The sequence below is a fragment of the Tachypleus tridentatus genome, chromosome 10 (assembly GCF_004210375.1).
Source record: "Tachypleus tridentatus isolate NWPU-2018 chromosome 10, ASM421037v1, whole genome shotgun sequence".
Taxonomy (NCBI): domain Eukaryota; kingdom Metazoa; phylum Arthropoda; class Merostomata; order Xiphosura; family Limulidae; genus Tachypleus; species Tachypleus tridentatus.
This window is the reverse complement of record NC_134834.1, coordinates 19,465,796-19,483,182: the sequence shown is the minus strand read 5'-3', so window position 1 is coordinate 19,483,182 and position 17,387 is coordinate 19,465,796. Positions and strand designations below refer to the sequence as shown.

General features: G+C 36.5%; 1 protein-coding gene across 2 annotated transcripts in view; it reads right to left on the bottom strand.

Moving 5' to 3' along the window:
• The window catches only part of LOC143228832 (GTPase-activating Rap/Ran-GAP domain-like protein 3), a 126,080-nt gene that overhangs the window by 11,401 nt on the left and 97,292 nt on the right, over positions 1-17,387 (bottom strand). For both annotated transcript variants that reach the window (XM_076460212.1, XM_076460211.1), the window contains exons 21-25: positions 16,839-16,952; positions 11,116-11,279; positions 4,683-4,841; positions 2,926-2,992; positions 309-389 (exon numbers count right to left, since the gene is read on the bottom strand). In XM_076460212.1, the coding sequence (XP_076316327.1) occupies positions 309-389; positions 2,926-2,992; positions 4,683-4,841; positions 11,116-11,279; positions 16,839-16,952 (585 nt within the window). The remainder of the gene's footprint in view (positions 1-308; positions 390-2,925; positions 2,993-4,682; positions 4,842-11,115; positions 11,280-16,838; positions 16,953-17,387) is intronic.

The window sequence follows — 17,387 nt, the reverse complement described above, 5'->3', positions numbered from 1 at the left end:
GATAAAGATGGTCAAACTCGCACATTCATAACAGAGAATGCAAGCACATTCAGAAATATATTTAAACCTCCCTTTATATATGCCTCAAAAATATTCACTACCCATGAAAGTTGATATTTTTAGAGAAATCTAAGTTTAAATTATAACAATACTCCATCAAACGTTTCGATACAGCTAATAAAACCCAAGGATGTGTAAACAGAATGATTGCGACGTGAACCCTGTTTTTGTGTGCGTTTTTTTTAAGAGTTTCAATATGTTTGGCGAGTAAAATACAAAGACTTGTTATATAGCAGAAAAGATCTGACCTATAGTATTGGGTACAGCATTCCACTGAAAGTCCAACTCTGTAGAACTTCCTTCTGACAACTTTTGGAAATGAGTAGTGTCTGGATTTGAAAAACAAAAAACAAAATCACAGAAAACTAAAGTTTTTCACGAAATATTTATTTTTGTTAGGATTTTAATCTGTAATTTATTAATCTGACGAGGAGAAATTTTAACCAGTGGTATTTAGTAAAAATACTGAAATTCGATAAATTAGCATTTCTACACACTATGGCAAAAACAGCAGCAGAGATAAAACACTACACTATGGCAAAAACAGCAGCAGAGATAAAACATTAATATTTTTACTTACTATTTCACACATTAAAATTGAAACAAGGGTTTTTCAAAGGATTGCTGGCCGCCAACCATATTAAAACACATCAGTAAGAATACTAAAATATTACTAACAATAAACAACTTAACTTTTAAAATGAAGTAATTAGTTGTATTATTATTATTTACGGATAAACAATTAAACATTTTGATAGAAACAACAATAGGTTAACCTTGATTCATCACATGACAAACCTTAAATATAATCGTACAACGGTTAAAGTCTTCACGTGCTAATATACCGGTTATGATACTACGTTCTTCAATAACATTGAAACAATTTAACAATACCTTAATGAGAAAAAATATAACATAAACTTAGACCTAAATATTTAGCAATTTCTAGGTTTTGTTTCTTATAACGAGAGCTTTTTCAGTTTTGCTATGATTTATAGTATTTATTGAAAATTATGCTATCTGAAAAATGAAACGAGTAATTATGTTTGACCGTCTGCACATAAAACACACGAGAATATGTCAACTTCCATTCAGTCTTGTTGATAGCTCTCGACAAGTTTTTCCGATGTAAGAACACGAAACAATGACTTAGACGCAACTGTCGATCAGAAACAAAATTAAAATACATGTTTTTACGTACGATTACAGGACATCATCTGATTACACATCTTGTTTGCCAACAAAAAGTTAAAAACAAATGAACACGTGGTTGTAAAACATTACGTACGGTTATAGGACAGCCACAAAGTTAAAAACAAATGAACATATGGTTGTAAAACATTACGTACGGTTATAGGACAGCCACAAAGTTAAATATAAATGAACAGAGGTTATAAAACATTACGTACGGTTAAAGGACAGCCACAAAGTAAATACAAATGAACACGTGGTTATAAAACATTACATACGGTTGTAGGACAGCCACAAAGTTAAATATAAATGAACACGTGGTTATAAAATATTACATACGGTTGTAGGACAGCCACAAAGTTAAATACAAATGAACATATGGTTGTAAAACATTACATACGGTTGTAGGACAGCCACAAAGTTAAATATAAATGAACATATGGTTGTAAAATATTACGTACGATTGTAGGACAGCCACAAAGTTAAATACAAATGAACACGTGGTTGTAAAACATTACATACGGTTGTAGGACAGCCACAAAGTTAAATATAAATGAACATATGGTTGTAAAATATTACGTACGATTGTAGGACAGCCACAAAGTTAAATATAAATGAAAACGTGGTTATAAAATACGAGGGCTGTTAAAAAAAATACGCGGACTGTTTGAATTGCGCGGCTCCAGTTGGTTCCAGGGGAATCCGCTTGGTGTCGCTAGGTTTGCACAGATCAGCTGAATACGACGCCATTTCCCGATTGCAGATATCTTCATTTGTGTATTAGCTACGCGGTTTTAAGTGAAGTGCGATTTTTTCGTTTGGCGGATTTCAGAATGAATGACCTGAAGGAGCAACGACTTGCTGTGAAATTTTGTGTTAAACTTGGAAAATCTGCGACTGAAACTTTTGCTATGCTTAACACGGCTTACGGTGATGTTGCTATGAAGCGTACGGCATGTTTCAAATGGCATGAACGTTTTAAGGATGGTCGACAGTCCATTGAAGATGATGAGCGTCCTGGACGTCCTTCCACGTCAACTGACGACCCACACGTCGACAAAATCAACACCCTGGTGCGGGCAAATCGACGTCTGACTGTCAGGGAGCTTGCTGAAGAGTGTGGGATATCAGTTGGATCTTGTTACGAGATTTTGACCGAAAAATTGAAGATGCACCGCGTTGCTGCGAAATTTGTGCCTCAGAACTCGTGAGTTTTTGGCCAAACACTTGATCACTGTTCTTTCCCACTCCCCTACTCACCTAACCTTGCTCCTTGCGATTTTTTCTTGTTCCCCAAACTCAAAAGACCCTTGAAAGGAAGAAGATTTGAGACGATTCCAGAGATTAAGGCAAATGCGACGAAGGAGCTGGAGGACATTACAAAAGAAGCGTACCAGGACTGTTTCAACAAGTGGAAACACCGTTGGGATAAGTGTGTGCGTTGGGGAGGAGAGTACTTTGAAGGGGTCCCAGACCTGTAACTTCTAAATAAAGTACATTTTGTTTTATGACGTCAGTCCGCGTATTTTTTTAACAGCTCTCGTATTACGTACGATTGTAGGACAGCCACAAAGTAAATACAAATGAACACGTGGTTATAAAATATTACGTACGGTTGTAGGACAGCCACAAAGTTAAATACAAATGAACACGTGGTTATAAAACATTACGTACGGTTGTAGGACAGCAACAACTCGGCTTCTTCGTCCTCATAAATGTCAACAGCAGAAACAAGATGCACCTGATGGGGCAACAGAATGGATTACATTGTTATAACACTTCTTAAACAAAATTCAATGTTTTTACCATAGTAGTAAAATAACTTGTAACTTTCAGAATTTCGCTTTGCATAAGTATGCTATTATAATATAACAAAGAATTTCACCATAACTACTTTATATTTAAATAAAAGCTATTGTTTTTATAGCCTAAAAGTAAACAAGTTCCGAAACGTTTATAAAGATAATTTTTGAAAATTTATCTAAATTAGCCTTTTCAAAACTGTTCCGCTAAGACTCGTTTCCTTGCAGTTATACATTATCAGAACTTTGTATTAAATGTTAATTATGTATACAGTTAACTGATCGATTGTCACTAGTAATGTGGTAATTTCTGCAGTACTGGCAGATGTTTGTTACAGTGCATTACATTATTTCTATTAATTCGTTTAAAGATTTGCTCGTCAGGAGATAATTACGTGTCGTTGAAGTGTTGGTTCATGAATGGTTACTCACAAATTATAAAGTGTGAATTCATGGTTCATTACTGTCGATTTGAGAAAAAAAATGATGTTAAGTTCATAATTTATTGTTGTCGGTTGACTAAGTGTTAGTTTATAATTCCTTATTTGAATTCCGCGCAAAGCTACACGATGATAGACTAGAAGGAAGACAACTAGTCAACATCACACACCGCCAATTCTCGGGGTACTCTTTCACTAAAGAACAGTAGGATTGACTTTCACTGCATAATGTTTCCATAGATAAATGGACGAGCATGTTTAGTGAGGTGTATTCGAACCCGTGATCCTCATGTTGCAAGTCAGGCGACCCTAGCCACCAGACTACGCCAGACTCTTGTTGGATTTTTCACTTATGTTTGTTTGTACTTAACTCTAAAGCTACATAATGGGCTACCTGTGCTGTGCCCACCACGAGTATTAAATCTTCATTTCTAGCGTTCTATGTACTTGGCGCTCTGCCAATGTGGGGAATTCACTTAAGGTACCATGCTTTTCGGTGAAAACCATTAAAAACTGGAATTACCTTGTTCCCTTATATCTAGGTGGCCGGTCTTACCATTTTTCAGTGATTCTGATCACATATATCTGGGTTTTACGCGCCGGGTCCGTTGTTTGTAATTAAGCACAAAATTACACAAAGGGATATCTGTGCATTCCCCACCACAGGTACCGGAACCCGGTTTCTATTGGTATAGGGTCCACAGACATGCTGCTGTGCTACTGGGTGAGGGTGGGAGGCAAAGGTTTTTTTGTTTTAATTTCGCGCAAAGCTACACGAGGGCTAGCCGTCCCTAATTTAGCAGTGTAAGACTAGAGAAAAGGCAGCTAGTCATCACCACCCACCGCCAACTCTTGGGCTACTCTTTTACCAACGAATAGCGGAATTGACCGTCACATAACACCTCCACGGCTGAAAGGGCGAGCAGATACTGAGGATCACCTCTTTTTATTCTACTAGAATAACTAGCATTTTTATTTTTGAGTAACCACACTTAAATTCATTCCAGAAAACTAGTCATCATTCATAGAAAGTCTATTTTTTTTGCTTAAAATTATCTTAACCGTTAACAGAGGAGTAATACCACTGCCCCACGATTACCAATCTACCTTCCGTGGGGACAGTTCCACACAAAAAAGTCCCTATCCATACATTTTATGTAAATCTCTACGAAAGATTCAGTCCACCAACCTTGTTTCCTTCAACAGAGTGTAGTCTCAGTGTATCTCCAGTCTTTTCTTTGACCAAGTCAAACTGGTGTTTATAGGCTACGCAAATTTGGTTGTCGTCACCTTTCACAGGAGTGTCCACCAGGGTGATCAACTGAGCAGGTTCAGGTAGAGAAAGTTCCTAGATTTATTAATTTCATAAATCAGTAACAAGCTAATTGCTTGGAAAATCAATTAGACACAGCGTTGCTCTCGATTCATATTTACCTAAAGTTTATATCTGTGGTTCCAGGTTTACTGTTCAGTGAATTCCTAATATAACTGTATAATATTAAGTAACAATTTCCCTGTAACTCAGTAAATGTATGAAATCTGGTTAATGTAGGCTTAGTTTTGCGAAATCTGGTTAATATAGGCTTAGTTTTGCGAAATCTGGTTAATATAGGCTTAGTTTTGCGAAATCTGGTTAATGTAGGCTTAGCTTTTTGCGAAATCTGGTTAATGTAGGCTTAGCTTTTTGCGAAATCTGGTTAATGTAGAATTAGTGTTGCGAAATCTGGTTAATGTAGAATTAGTCTTGCGAAATCTGGTTAATTTTGACAACGAAGTAAAAAAAAAAACTTTTGGTAGACGCTACGGTTTACTTCTTCACTGTAGACACCTTTCCAAACATAAATACTTGATCCGCTCTGATATACGCCTTTAGAGAACTTGGGCCACTAATATAGCTAAAGCTGTTGATAATATTATTTTCATAACAGCAGTGTTGCCACTATAATATACGCCTTTGCAGAACCTGGGCGTAATTAATGTTTCCCTTCCCATTAAACAATTGTTCAGATTTATGTGTCAGGTTTTCAAGATGGCAGAATGTAAGGACTGAAACGTTAAATAAATTTGATTTTGACCATATGCAGGACATCAACATCTACTTTCTTTTATCGCTAATTATAAGTAGAACGTTGATAAACGGTTTTCTTACAGCGAATTGTTTCTTTGTTTGTAGTTAACCATAAAACTACACAATGGGCTACCTGTGCCCTGCCCATCACGAGTATTGAAACCTAGTTTTTAGCGGTGCAAGCCCGCAGAGATATTGTTGTGCCACTAGGGGTGTTAGAACGAATATTTGTAATCCTCTAGTTTCATATCTCATTTCGTGGATAAATGGTCAGATTAAACAACAGTACGCGAACCGAAACGAGATCTAGGCAGACTGAAATCTGATATACAGATGAACTGTGTACTCGTTGCCTCAGGATACTTCAGCATTTGGAGGGAATGGTCAGATTAAACAACAGTACGCGAACCGAAACGAGATCTAGGCAGACTGAAATCTGATATACAGATGAACTGTGTACTCGTTGCCTCTGGATACTCTAGCATTTGGAGGGCAAATTCCTATTTTCCTTTTTTACAGGGGGCAGTTTAATTACCATGATAATGATGGGAGGGGTTTGATAAAATGGGGGCTAACAGTCACTTATACAAAAAAGAAACTACATGGGTAGGAAATACATGTAACTATAAATTATGCAGGTCAGCGCCATATTCTTGGCGCCACTGATGAAATGGCTGATGTAGTTAGGAAGAAATTTGAATTTTTTATGCTTGCTGGTTCTATGTCTCATCCCCACCCATACATATGATACGTGGGGGCGACTCAATCATTGTGGTGAGAAGGTAGGTTGACGACAAAAACGAAATTAAGGTTGCTGCAGTGAATAAACCATAATTAACGGGAATCGTTGTTTGTTGGGTAACGAGGCTAAAAATAAATATCTTATAACACTGTCACCATTGTACACATGCACCATTCTTCTAGAATAGATTTTAAGAAAGGATTACTGCAGTATAGAAATGAAGGTCTTGGAGGTTGGTTCTGGCCCATGGGCCATCCATTCAGGACCAAGGATTTAGTTTTGGTTTTGAATTTCGCGCAAAGCTACACGAGGGCTATCTATGCTAGCCGTCCCTAATTTAGCAGTGTAAGACTAGAAGGGAGGCAGCTAGTCATCACCACCCACCGCCAACTCTTGGGCTACTCTTTTACCAACGAATAGTGAGATTGATCATCATATAATAACGTCCTCATGGCCGAGCATGTTTGGTGTGACAGGCATTCGAACCTGTAACCCTCAGATTACGAGTCGAGTGCCTTAATCACTTGACCATGACGGGCCCCCAGTAATATATGATGGATAAAATTACCTTCATTTTATCTACGTAAGAATCAATGTTTTACGTTAGCCTTAAACGGTCAGACGTAAATATATTTGGTCATATAATATGTGGACCTGAAGTCTCTACAGATCCTACTAAGACAGCAAAAACAAGAGACTGATCCCAACTTATGACCAAGCGAAAAATTGGCAACTGCCTTGGTTTTGCATTGTTGGAAAAACAACTAACCTTACTATAGTCGAAGTAGTCTATGCATGTAACTGAACTAATATAGTGTGGCCCTATCTATTGAATGGCACCACAAACAAATAAATTCATAGAACAATCTCCCACAAGGGCTGTATGTACGTGAGGGTTTTATCATATCTTTATTGATGTAATTTGTAAATATAGTATTAAAAATAGAATTATTGTTTATTATAGATAAAATAAATGTTTATTTCTCATTTTTTTCAATGCTTTGTTTGTTTGTTTGTTTGTTTTTGAATTTCTCACAAAGCTACTCGAGGGCTATCTGCGCTAGCCGTTCCTAATTTAGCAGTGTCAGACTAGAGGGAAGGCAGCTAGTCATCACCACCCACCGCCAACTCTTAGGCTACTCTTTTACCAACGAATAGTGGGATTGACCGTTACATTATAACGCCCCCACGGCTGAAAGGGCGAGCATGTTTGGCGCGACGGGGATGAGAACCCGCGATCCTCGGATTATGAGTCGCACGCCTTAACGCGCTTGGCCATGCCGGGCCTTTTTCAATGCTAGTAAATATAAAATAACTAAGTGGAGAACGTGTTGTTGTGCTGTCGTAGTCAGTGTATTATTATTCCATAGTTTTAATTGGTAAAACCCAAGGGTCTTATGTTTCTATCTGTCTAGAAGACTGCATTAATTATAATAAGGTCAAAGTACTATTCTTACAGCTCGAGTTAGTACTGGAGGCTTATCGTAAACTTATATGGAATTCGTTCACGAAAAGGCTTTTTTTATATTGATAATGTACTTCTATACATATTGGTAAAAGTTTCAACAAATTAAGGCAATTATGTCCAATTGAGGAATTTTAAGCGCTATACAAATGACGACCTGAAAACGTGTTTAGACGAAAAGAAACTTGAAACACTGCAGGAAGCAGCGGTCATTCTGTTGATGACCTTTAACAAATAAAACCACTTTTTATAAAAGGAAATTCTTTTCATTTGAGCAAAAATCAGTACTTCTTCAATCTACTAAAGTCGAGGATTCTTATAAAAGAAAATCCAGCTCCTCTAGTTAGAAATCCTTTGACAGTCAGGCTAAAACTTCATCAAAGTTTGCCATTTCTGTAAAAGATCGAATCATGTTGTGTCTGATATTTGGTGTTTGAAAAGGAAAAGGAAGCAACACGTTCGTGTCTACAACGTAGGTTTACCAGGTCACCCAATGTTGTTACTTTGGCCACTGATAAAATGGCTGATGTAGTTACGGAGGAATTTGAATTTTTTTATGCTTGCTGGTTCTGTGTTTCATCCCCACCCATACATATTGTACGTGGTGGCAACTCAATCATTGTTGTTAGAAGATATACTACCTTTAGATTCGAGTTCTTCCACTGGTGAGTTTGTTGTTGCTGAGGGTATTGACGATACCTTTGTTAATTATCCTCTACATAACGTTTATTTAACAGCAGACCTAGTTTCTGGACCAGTTGCGGTGAGACCTACTTTACCAATTAAGGGGGTAACATTATTGTTGGGAAACGATTTGGTTGGGGAAAAAGTTATTGCCGAACCGAAAATGGTTAACAAGCTGACCACGGTTTCATCTAAGGGTGATGATACTGTTGAAGAGAATCCAAAAGGTGTTTCTGTCTCGTGTTGCGTCTCGAGCTCAGGCTAGAAATTAATGGTCATATAATATATAGACACAAAGTCTCTACAGACCCTACAAGATAGCAACAGCGAGAGACTTACTCCAACCTATGACCCCGCGAGAAGTCTGGCTTGGTTCTTCACCATATTTTACTTAACCTATATTACAAGACTTAGGCTATGCTACAAAGACGATCCGTCAATTATAACTCTGATGAAATATTTCACATCGGTCCTAAAATCTTACAAGGTCAATACCGAACTGAAGCTAAATGACCTCTTAAGCCTATTAATACATTAACAAAGTACTCCAGATGATCTTTGACTTAATTCTACACGAGGGCTTAGAATATGCTTAGTTTACAAAATTCACAGCCCTAAAAATGACCACTATCATTTTTTTCAATGTTAGCAAGTGTTGCTTATTTGTCGAATTTCGCGTGAAGATCCTCAAGGACTTTGTTTTTTTCTTCGTTCGCTGTATTTAATTTAAAAGTAACAGACTAGTAGAAAGAACTAGTCACCACGACCTATTAGGACCGACCGTTTCATTATAATCCACTACGGTTGTAAGAGCTAGAATGTTCAGTGATGGGACTCGAACACGATACCCTCAGGTCGAGCATCCCAACTACAAGTTTAAAAAGATAATCATATTTTTTCCGTTTCCATAACGACCGGAGCGGTTTAGTTCACATTACACGTAGTCATTTTCTTGAAATAATTTAACTCATTATAACTTTTATATTCGGTGCGTAATGAGCGGGAACGCTAATTGCAAAGTCTGAAAAGACAAACAATAAGGAAATAATTACTTAACTAAAATATTAAACAGTTCGAGCACGAATTGTAAAGACAGTCGTACAACAGTACGAGAGAAGCAATGAAAAACGTCAGTTACTTGAAAGCAACGGAAAACAACAAACAAACAGCCTTAAACAAACATTAAATAATCACGTGGAATAATGAGCAGAAACAAAATATTTTAAAAATAAGCAGGAAACTTCAGCAGTGTAAGGAGATAAACCTTTAACAATTATTTAAAACGAAACAGTTTAGAAGCTTCAATGGAGAACGGATCAACAACAAAAACATACGAAAGAATCAACAGAAAAAAAGTTATAAAAACATTCACAGCTAACAAAATCAACTACTTAAAACACTCATTAGCCTAAAGCAAAATTAAGAAAATCACATGAAAACATTTATTATTTAAAACCTAACAGTTTGTTTGTTTGTTTTAAATTTCGCACAAAGCCACTCGAGGGCTATCTGTGCTAGCCGTCCCTAATTTAGCAGTGTAAGACTAGAGGGAAGGCAGCTAGTCATCACCACCCACCGCCAACTCTTGGGCTACTCTTTTTCCAACGAATAGAGGGATTGATCGTCACGTTGTAACGCCCCCATGGCTGGGAGGGCGAGTATATTTGGCGCGACAGGGACGCGAACCCGTGACCCTCAGATTACGAGTCGCACGCCTTAACACGCTTGGCCATGCCGGGCCAAAACCTAACAGAAAAACTTGTTTTACCTTTCTACCATTGCGTGTGTATAAAAATAAACGAAACAAGCCTCCACACACACAAACAAATTAAAGACGTTGCGGACATTAAAAGGCTATAATGGGATATAAAATGTGTCCCGGGTTATGGAGGTGACGTTTTATATCCTACTTTATAGCCTGTACCCCGGTCATTTTGATTTATGCAATGCTTTTAATTTTTTTCTCTTTTGTTTGCGTTTGTTTTGTTCATTTAAATGTCATTTATTATTCACTGGATTTGCTGTTTTTAACGTAGTCCTCCATTTTGATTTGATTTTTACTTGAATGTTTATGTATTCATTAGATAAACATACATATACATACACGCACGTACAGAGAAGAGAGAAAACAAAACATCTAGCTGGGAAAAAAAAAATAGGTGCGCCCCCCCCCCCAAAAAAAAAAATAATTGCATTACTTCCAGGAATGAAATCGAAATTGGTGGTAAAACTGGTAACTACACCATTGATAAAATATTTACACTAAATATTCGTTGATTAGTTAGCTGGGGGCGTGTAATTTGTTTTACCCATTAATCTTTTTTGGCTTACCTTTTATTCACATCTAAGGTGTTTTTGATTAAATATCATGACATTTGTCAATGCACATTAAAAATCATCACCAAACACGTAAGTGTAACCGTCAACGTAACCGTCATTAATTTTAGGATATAAGTATTCAAACTTATACGAACTAAGTATTCACGTACAGGTTATTATACAATGATTTTCCAACTTGGTTCTTTTGTACTTAATGTAATTTTAAATTAAAACTTAAATATCGTTAAGTAAATAATAGTAAACTGTTTTTATTTAACTGGTCGAAACATAACAATGAAATACTTTCGGTGTGCCACTTTTACACATGAAACTGTGGTACTAACCCTAATCAATTGAAACCCATCGACTGTATCAGTATCTGACGCTGCACACCATGCTGTCCATGCCGTAGAGTGGCGCCACTGTAGCACCAACAACCGGCGACCAACGGCTACGACCATACGAAGGTGACTGTCACCGGGACGGCTGATAGCATATAAATGGCAACCTAAGTGGTTATTAGAGATGGTACATTTGAGAAGCTTTATTACTGAACTAACAAATTTTTATTATTAAATTACTCAATTGTCTTCAAAACTGTAACATTTAAAAAAGAATTCCTGTCAAAAAGACGTTCGTATTATCTAAAAACAGTATTTTTTACGTATTAATTTTCAGCCAAATCCTTTATTTTTTACGAATATTAAAATTATTCTGACATGTAAAAACACAAACAGATTACGATCCTAAGTTTTTATATTGATATTTCAAAAAAGTATGGTCAAGGTTTTGAATTTCGCGCAAAGCTACACGAGGGCTATCTGCGCTAGCCGTCTCCCTAATTTAGCAGTGTAAGACTAGAGGGAAAGCAGCTAGTCACCACCACCCACCGCCAACTCTTGGGCTACTCTTTTAACAACGAATAATGGAATTATAACGACCCTACGACTGAAAGGGTGAGCATGCTTGGTGTGACGGGGTTTCGAACCCGCGACCCTCGGATTACGAGTCGAGAATCTTAACCACATGGTCATACCCAAGGAGATTAAAGGTTATAAAATAAGGAAATTAAATAAAACTTAACTGGACGTTATAAAACTACATACTTTATTACATAAAATGTCTTAAATTAGTGGGCAGTATAACTGTTAACCTTACTCATACGTAAATAAAACCAAATATCTATATCTCACTTCATTAGCAAAGAAAAATATACAAAAAAGTTATTACATTATTTTAATGAAGAATTTTGAATTTTACTTAAAGTAATAAGTATCACTGATAGTTTCAACCAATATTCGAGTTTAGTACAATTTGACAGGTTGCTCGTTTATGTTTTCAAAGTAATTAGTTTAACAAACGTTAATCCGATCTATTATTTCAACAGACGTAATTTATTTTTAAGTATTTTATTTCGTATTTCAATTTAAACTAGGGAAGAAATTTGTTGACAAAATATTGAATAACTAAATAAACAGATATTATTTTGAACTTTCTTTAATGATTCAAGTTGGTAAAAGATTCTCAAAAAATATTAAAATTTCTAAAAGTGGCCGCCAATTATTTAATTAACGTAACTGATTAAACCAATCTAAAGCTGTCATTTATTTAACGTTGACAGGTGCACTTGATTACGAACGTATGACACACACATACAGGTTAGGCTTACGTCAGGTACACTATTATTATGAATCATTCTAATCTCAAGTAGCCACAACACTTGACTTTCTTCATTAAGTGTATCAAAATAAAAAAATATATTTTTGAGAAGTATAACAGTCCTGCCGATCTTTCTTATTAATTTGAAAATCTAGAAGTGTAAGCTATTTCACTAATCTGAGACAAAATGCTCGAGAATTTATATTTCTTTAGAATATTTTGAACAGACGATTTTATTATTATTTTTTAGCTATCGAGTCTGTAGCATAACTGACGAACCTGATGGAGGCAGGAGGGCAAATCAAATATTTACTATGTTATTAAAAACACACGGAGTTTTCCAATAGTATTTTTTAATATTAGGAGTATAAATTAATCTCAGAAGAGCCAGTAAGGTGACAGACACAGGGTTTTAAATTTATTAGGTCAATTGTTAACATTCCTTGATGTTTAGAAAATTAAACAAAATTAAATAGTCCATGATATGCGCTCTAAAAAAGGTAGTTGTATTTTCAATACAAGATAAAGACTAATATTATTGCCAGAATTGCCACTCCAAGGGTTTGGAAATAGAATTATAAGCCATTATGTTCCCCAGGTTTAAAACTAATTTTCATAAGAGCGAAACACAAGGGACTGTTTTAAAGACCATTCCCCGTTACACCTTTTAAGGCCCTCTGTCAATTACGCATAGTAAACTGAGCAGGTGTTATGCGTCATGTTTTGAACTGACTTACGTCTGCTCACATACTTAGCCAGGTTTTAAAGAAGAAATGAAATAGCTTTCTTAATGCGAAATAAAAGAAAGGTTTACGTGAAATTCAAAATTTAAGCTGTAGCCAGTGGAAGAGCAAGGAAGTATTCATTTGATAAAACTTCATCCAGGTAGGCCTACACCGGGGGTTCTTAACCTTATTGGAGGTACTGAACCCCACTTCATCCAAATAGGCCTACACCGGGGGTTCTTAACCTTGTTGGAGGTACTGAACCCCACTTCATCCAAATAGGCCTACACCGGGGGTTCTTAACCTTGTTGGAGGTACTGAACCCCACTTCATCCAAAGAGGCCTACACCGGGGGTTCTTAACCTTGTTGGAGGTACTGAACCCCGTAAGTTTCGTACTTGCATTCACTGAACCCTTTGTGATTGAAAAATAAGATATGATTTTTTTTCAAATTCAAAACATAAGTAGATATTTTATTAGTGCACAAAATGAACCATGCACCAGTTGCACATAATATCGCTGTGTTCAAAGAACAAAACCAACAAAACATGAATTTCACACAAAAACATAAATCAATGAATATTTTCTGCAAATGAATGTGACTTTTGCTGTTGCCTTTCAGGGTCAAGTTCAGAAATGCGCGGCTTCACCTTGGAAAGTGTCACTCTCATATCATTTTCGCAACAAAATATGTTCCTTTTCTTTGTTTTTGCCTACCATCCTCGAAAAGGATTGCTCGCAAAGGTACATTGTAACAAACGGTATGAGTATCTCAAGAGGTTTCTTAGCAATAAGAGGGTACGCTACGATTTGGTGACACCAAAACGTTGTTGTTCTGAAAAGTTGCTGTTGAACCTGGCTCTGATGAAGTTCAATGATTTCGTCGAGGTATTCATCACTGACATCTGCTGTCGTAATATTAAACGTGAACGACTGTCTCACCCATGCTGGATATGACACTCTGGTGGGGAAGTATCCGTCGAGAGACTTTGCGAGCTCATCTAAGTGCGTGGTAATTGCTTGCTTCAGAAATGTTTCCGATTTCAGACACATCTTCGATCTTACTTACACTGTCGTCCAGCAGGGGAAAGTTTGCGAAGTTATCATTCTCTGTTCGTCGTTTCCATAACGGTAGATTTTTTTGAAAAGCCTTCAGGTTTTCTTCCGCTTCGATGATGTTGACTCCACCGCCCTGCATCTGTTGATTGAGATGATTGAAGATATCGGCCATGTACGCCAAAATGAGAATGAACTCAGATTTTTCGAAGCAATCTGCATGACAATGTTGGTTCTCTCGCAAAAACAGGGCTAATTCTACGCTCATGACAAAAACACGATTCAGCACTTTTCCCCGGGATAACCACCGAACCTGATGTTCATTACACAGCTCTTTGAAGATGCGGTGCTTCAGAGCACTGTTTCGCACAAAGTTCACTACAATTTTTAATACTTCTGCCAGTTTTGAAGGCAAGGTTTTTGTTGCCAAAGCATGCCTGTGCAGAACACAGTACGTTGCAATGATGTGTGGTGCATCGGCTTTCACCAGCGTACCAAAACCAGAGTTTCGTCCCAGCATGATTGGAGCTTCGTCCGAACAAACTGCAGAAACCATATCCCAAGAAAGATCGTTGTCTCTGAAGAAGTCATCCACAAGTTTCTTCACGTCGGCTGCCTTAGTTGTTGTTGTTGTTGTTGTTGTTGTAAGAGGCTTACAAAATAAAAAAATCTTCTTTTATCTAGTCGTTCTTCACATAGCGCACGAATACAACAAGCTGGCTTAGATTGGAAACGTCGGTGGTCTCGTCGAGTTGAAGGCTGAATTTTGCTGGGCTTAAAATCAGATCTGCAACTACTTGAACCAAGATGTCATCTCTCATGTCATCTATTCTGCTGCTGATGGTATCATTTGAAAGAGGAATTTGGGATAACTTATTTTCAGCAGTTTTCCCAGCATGATGTTCGCCATCTTCAACGCAGCTGGTTTTACGAGTGCGTCACCAATGGTGTGTGGTTTGCCCTGCTTTGCGATCAAGTACGCAACTTTGTACCCATCGACAAACCTATCCTCACAGCATCGTACGAAGCCGAGAACAGACAAAGTAACCTTTTCATCGAACCTGGCTCTCTTTACCTTGAATTCAGCAAGCTTTGTGTTCTTGTATTTCCCATCTCCATGCAGCTTTAGGGAGTATTCTCTCAGTTTTGCCGGTGCTAGACTAGAATTGCTCAACTTGGCATTGCAAATCATGCATTGAGGACTCTGACTCCCATCATGTTCCGTTATACACGTTGTACGTATTCGTCCTGCCACTTTCTGTTTTTGCTCGACATAGCAACTACGAAGGGATTGAAAGATGAGCAAAAAATCACAAATGACGCACGATTACTACAGTCACAAGTCGACTGCTAAGCGCATGGAATTCCCTGCAGCACATTAATTAAGGCCAAGTGATGTGACGTGATCAGCCGCAGCCAATGATGGCCAAGTGGAGCATGACGTCACGAATCATAAGAGTGGGGTGAACGGAACGGACACACACAGTGTGCGTGTCTTGAACCCCTGAGACTGACTCACCAAACCCCTGGGGCTCAATTGAACTCAGGTTAAAACCACTGGCCTACACACACCACTTAGTTACTAGTAACTGAAGTCCGATGGAGTCGTTTGATATAACAACACCGTAAAATGCTTTCCTTATTATAATTTTTCAATTATATTTTAAACATCTTTTTAACGATATTGTAAACACATAAATGGAACAGAAAAATAAATCGTACATGGAATTATTTTTGATTGTCTTGTGTAATTTAAATTCAATTTGAAAGGGCGCAGCCAGCCTAATTACTTTGCGCCATAAAACGGAACCAACCAACAAATCAGTTTTAAAAAGTACATCACTTATCAGACTCGCCAGCTGCTTTAGTTCAAGTATTACTTTCAAAAGGAATTTACGATAAAATATTTTTTAGTTCCTATATTAATAGTTTACAAACAACTAAACAAAGTTGACAATTTACCAAATGAACGACAAAACATAAACAGATATCTATCTATGCGTTTTAAACGTATAAACATATCTATGCATTTTAAACATATAAACATATCTATACATTTTAAACATATAAACAGATATCTATACATTTTAAACACATAAACATATCTATACATTTTAAACATATAAACAGATATCTATACATTTTAAACATATAAACATATATATACATTTTAAACATATAAACATATATATACATTTTAAACATATAAACAGATATCTATACATTTTAAACATATAAACATATATATACATTTTAAACATATAAACAGATATCTATACATTTTAAACATATAAACAGATATCTATACATTTTAAACATATAAACATATATATACATTTTAAACATATAAACAGATATCTATACATTTTAAACATATAAACATATATATACATTTTAAACATATAAACAGATATCTATACATTTTAAACATATAAACAGATATCTATACATTTTAAACATATAAACATATATATACATTTTAAACATATAAACAGATATCTATACATTTTAAACATATAAACATATATATACATTTTAAACATATAAACAGATATCTATACATTTTAAGCATATAAACAGATATCTATACATTTTAACGAGGGGATTAGATGTTCTATTAGTGCTACCTTTCGTTTTCTCCAGTCTGTGATCTCTCAGGTCAGTTTTATTTCGAACACCAATTTCACTAGCCTCGCTCTCAAAATCCGAAAGTCGGTAGACGTAGATTCTGCTGTCTCTTCCTATTTCAAGTACGAAAAAGTCACAGTCGAAAACATAAATTATATACAAATATAACTTTCAAAATATTTTAGGAAATTTCAAAATTTAATCGAAAATAAACGCAAAAAAAAAGTGTTACGAGTTTGGATTTTTATTCATCTTTGAAATAAAATAAAATAATCAAATAACGCCTCGAGAAAGTGGTGTCTAATTAGCAGGGGCGTAGATTTTTTACGCCCGATGGGGGGGATGATTTTTGTAACCACTCATGAGGACTGTTCAACTTGCAAATTGTTAATCTCTGATTACGTGAGCCCCCCAGTGGCATGTCTGCGGACTTACACACTAAAAACCGGGTTTCGATACCCGTGGTGGGCAGAGCATAGATAGCCCATGGAGTAGCTTTGTGCTTAATTCTAAACAAACAAACAAACTGATTACGTGAACCTGAAAGC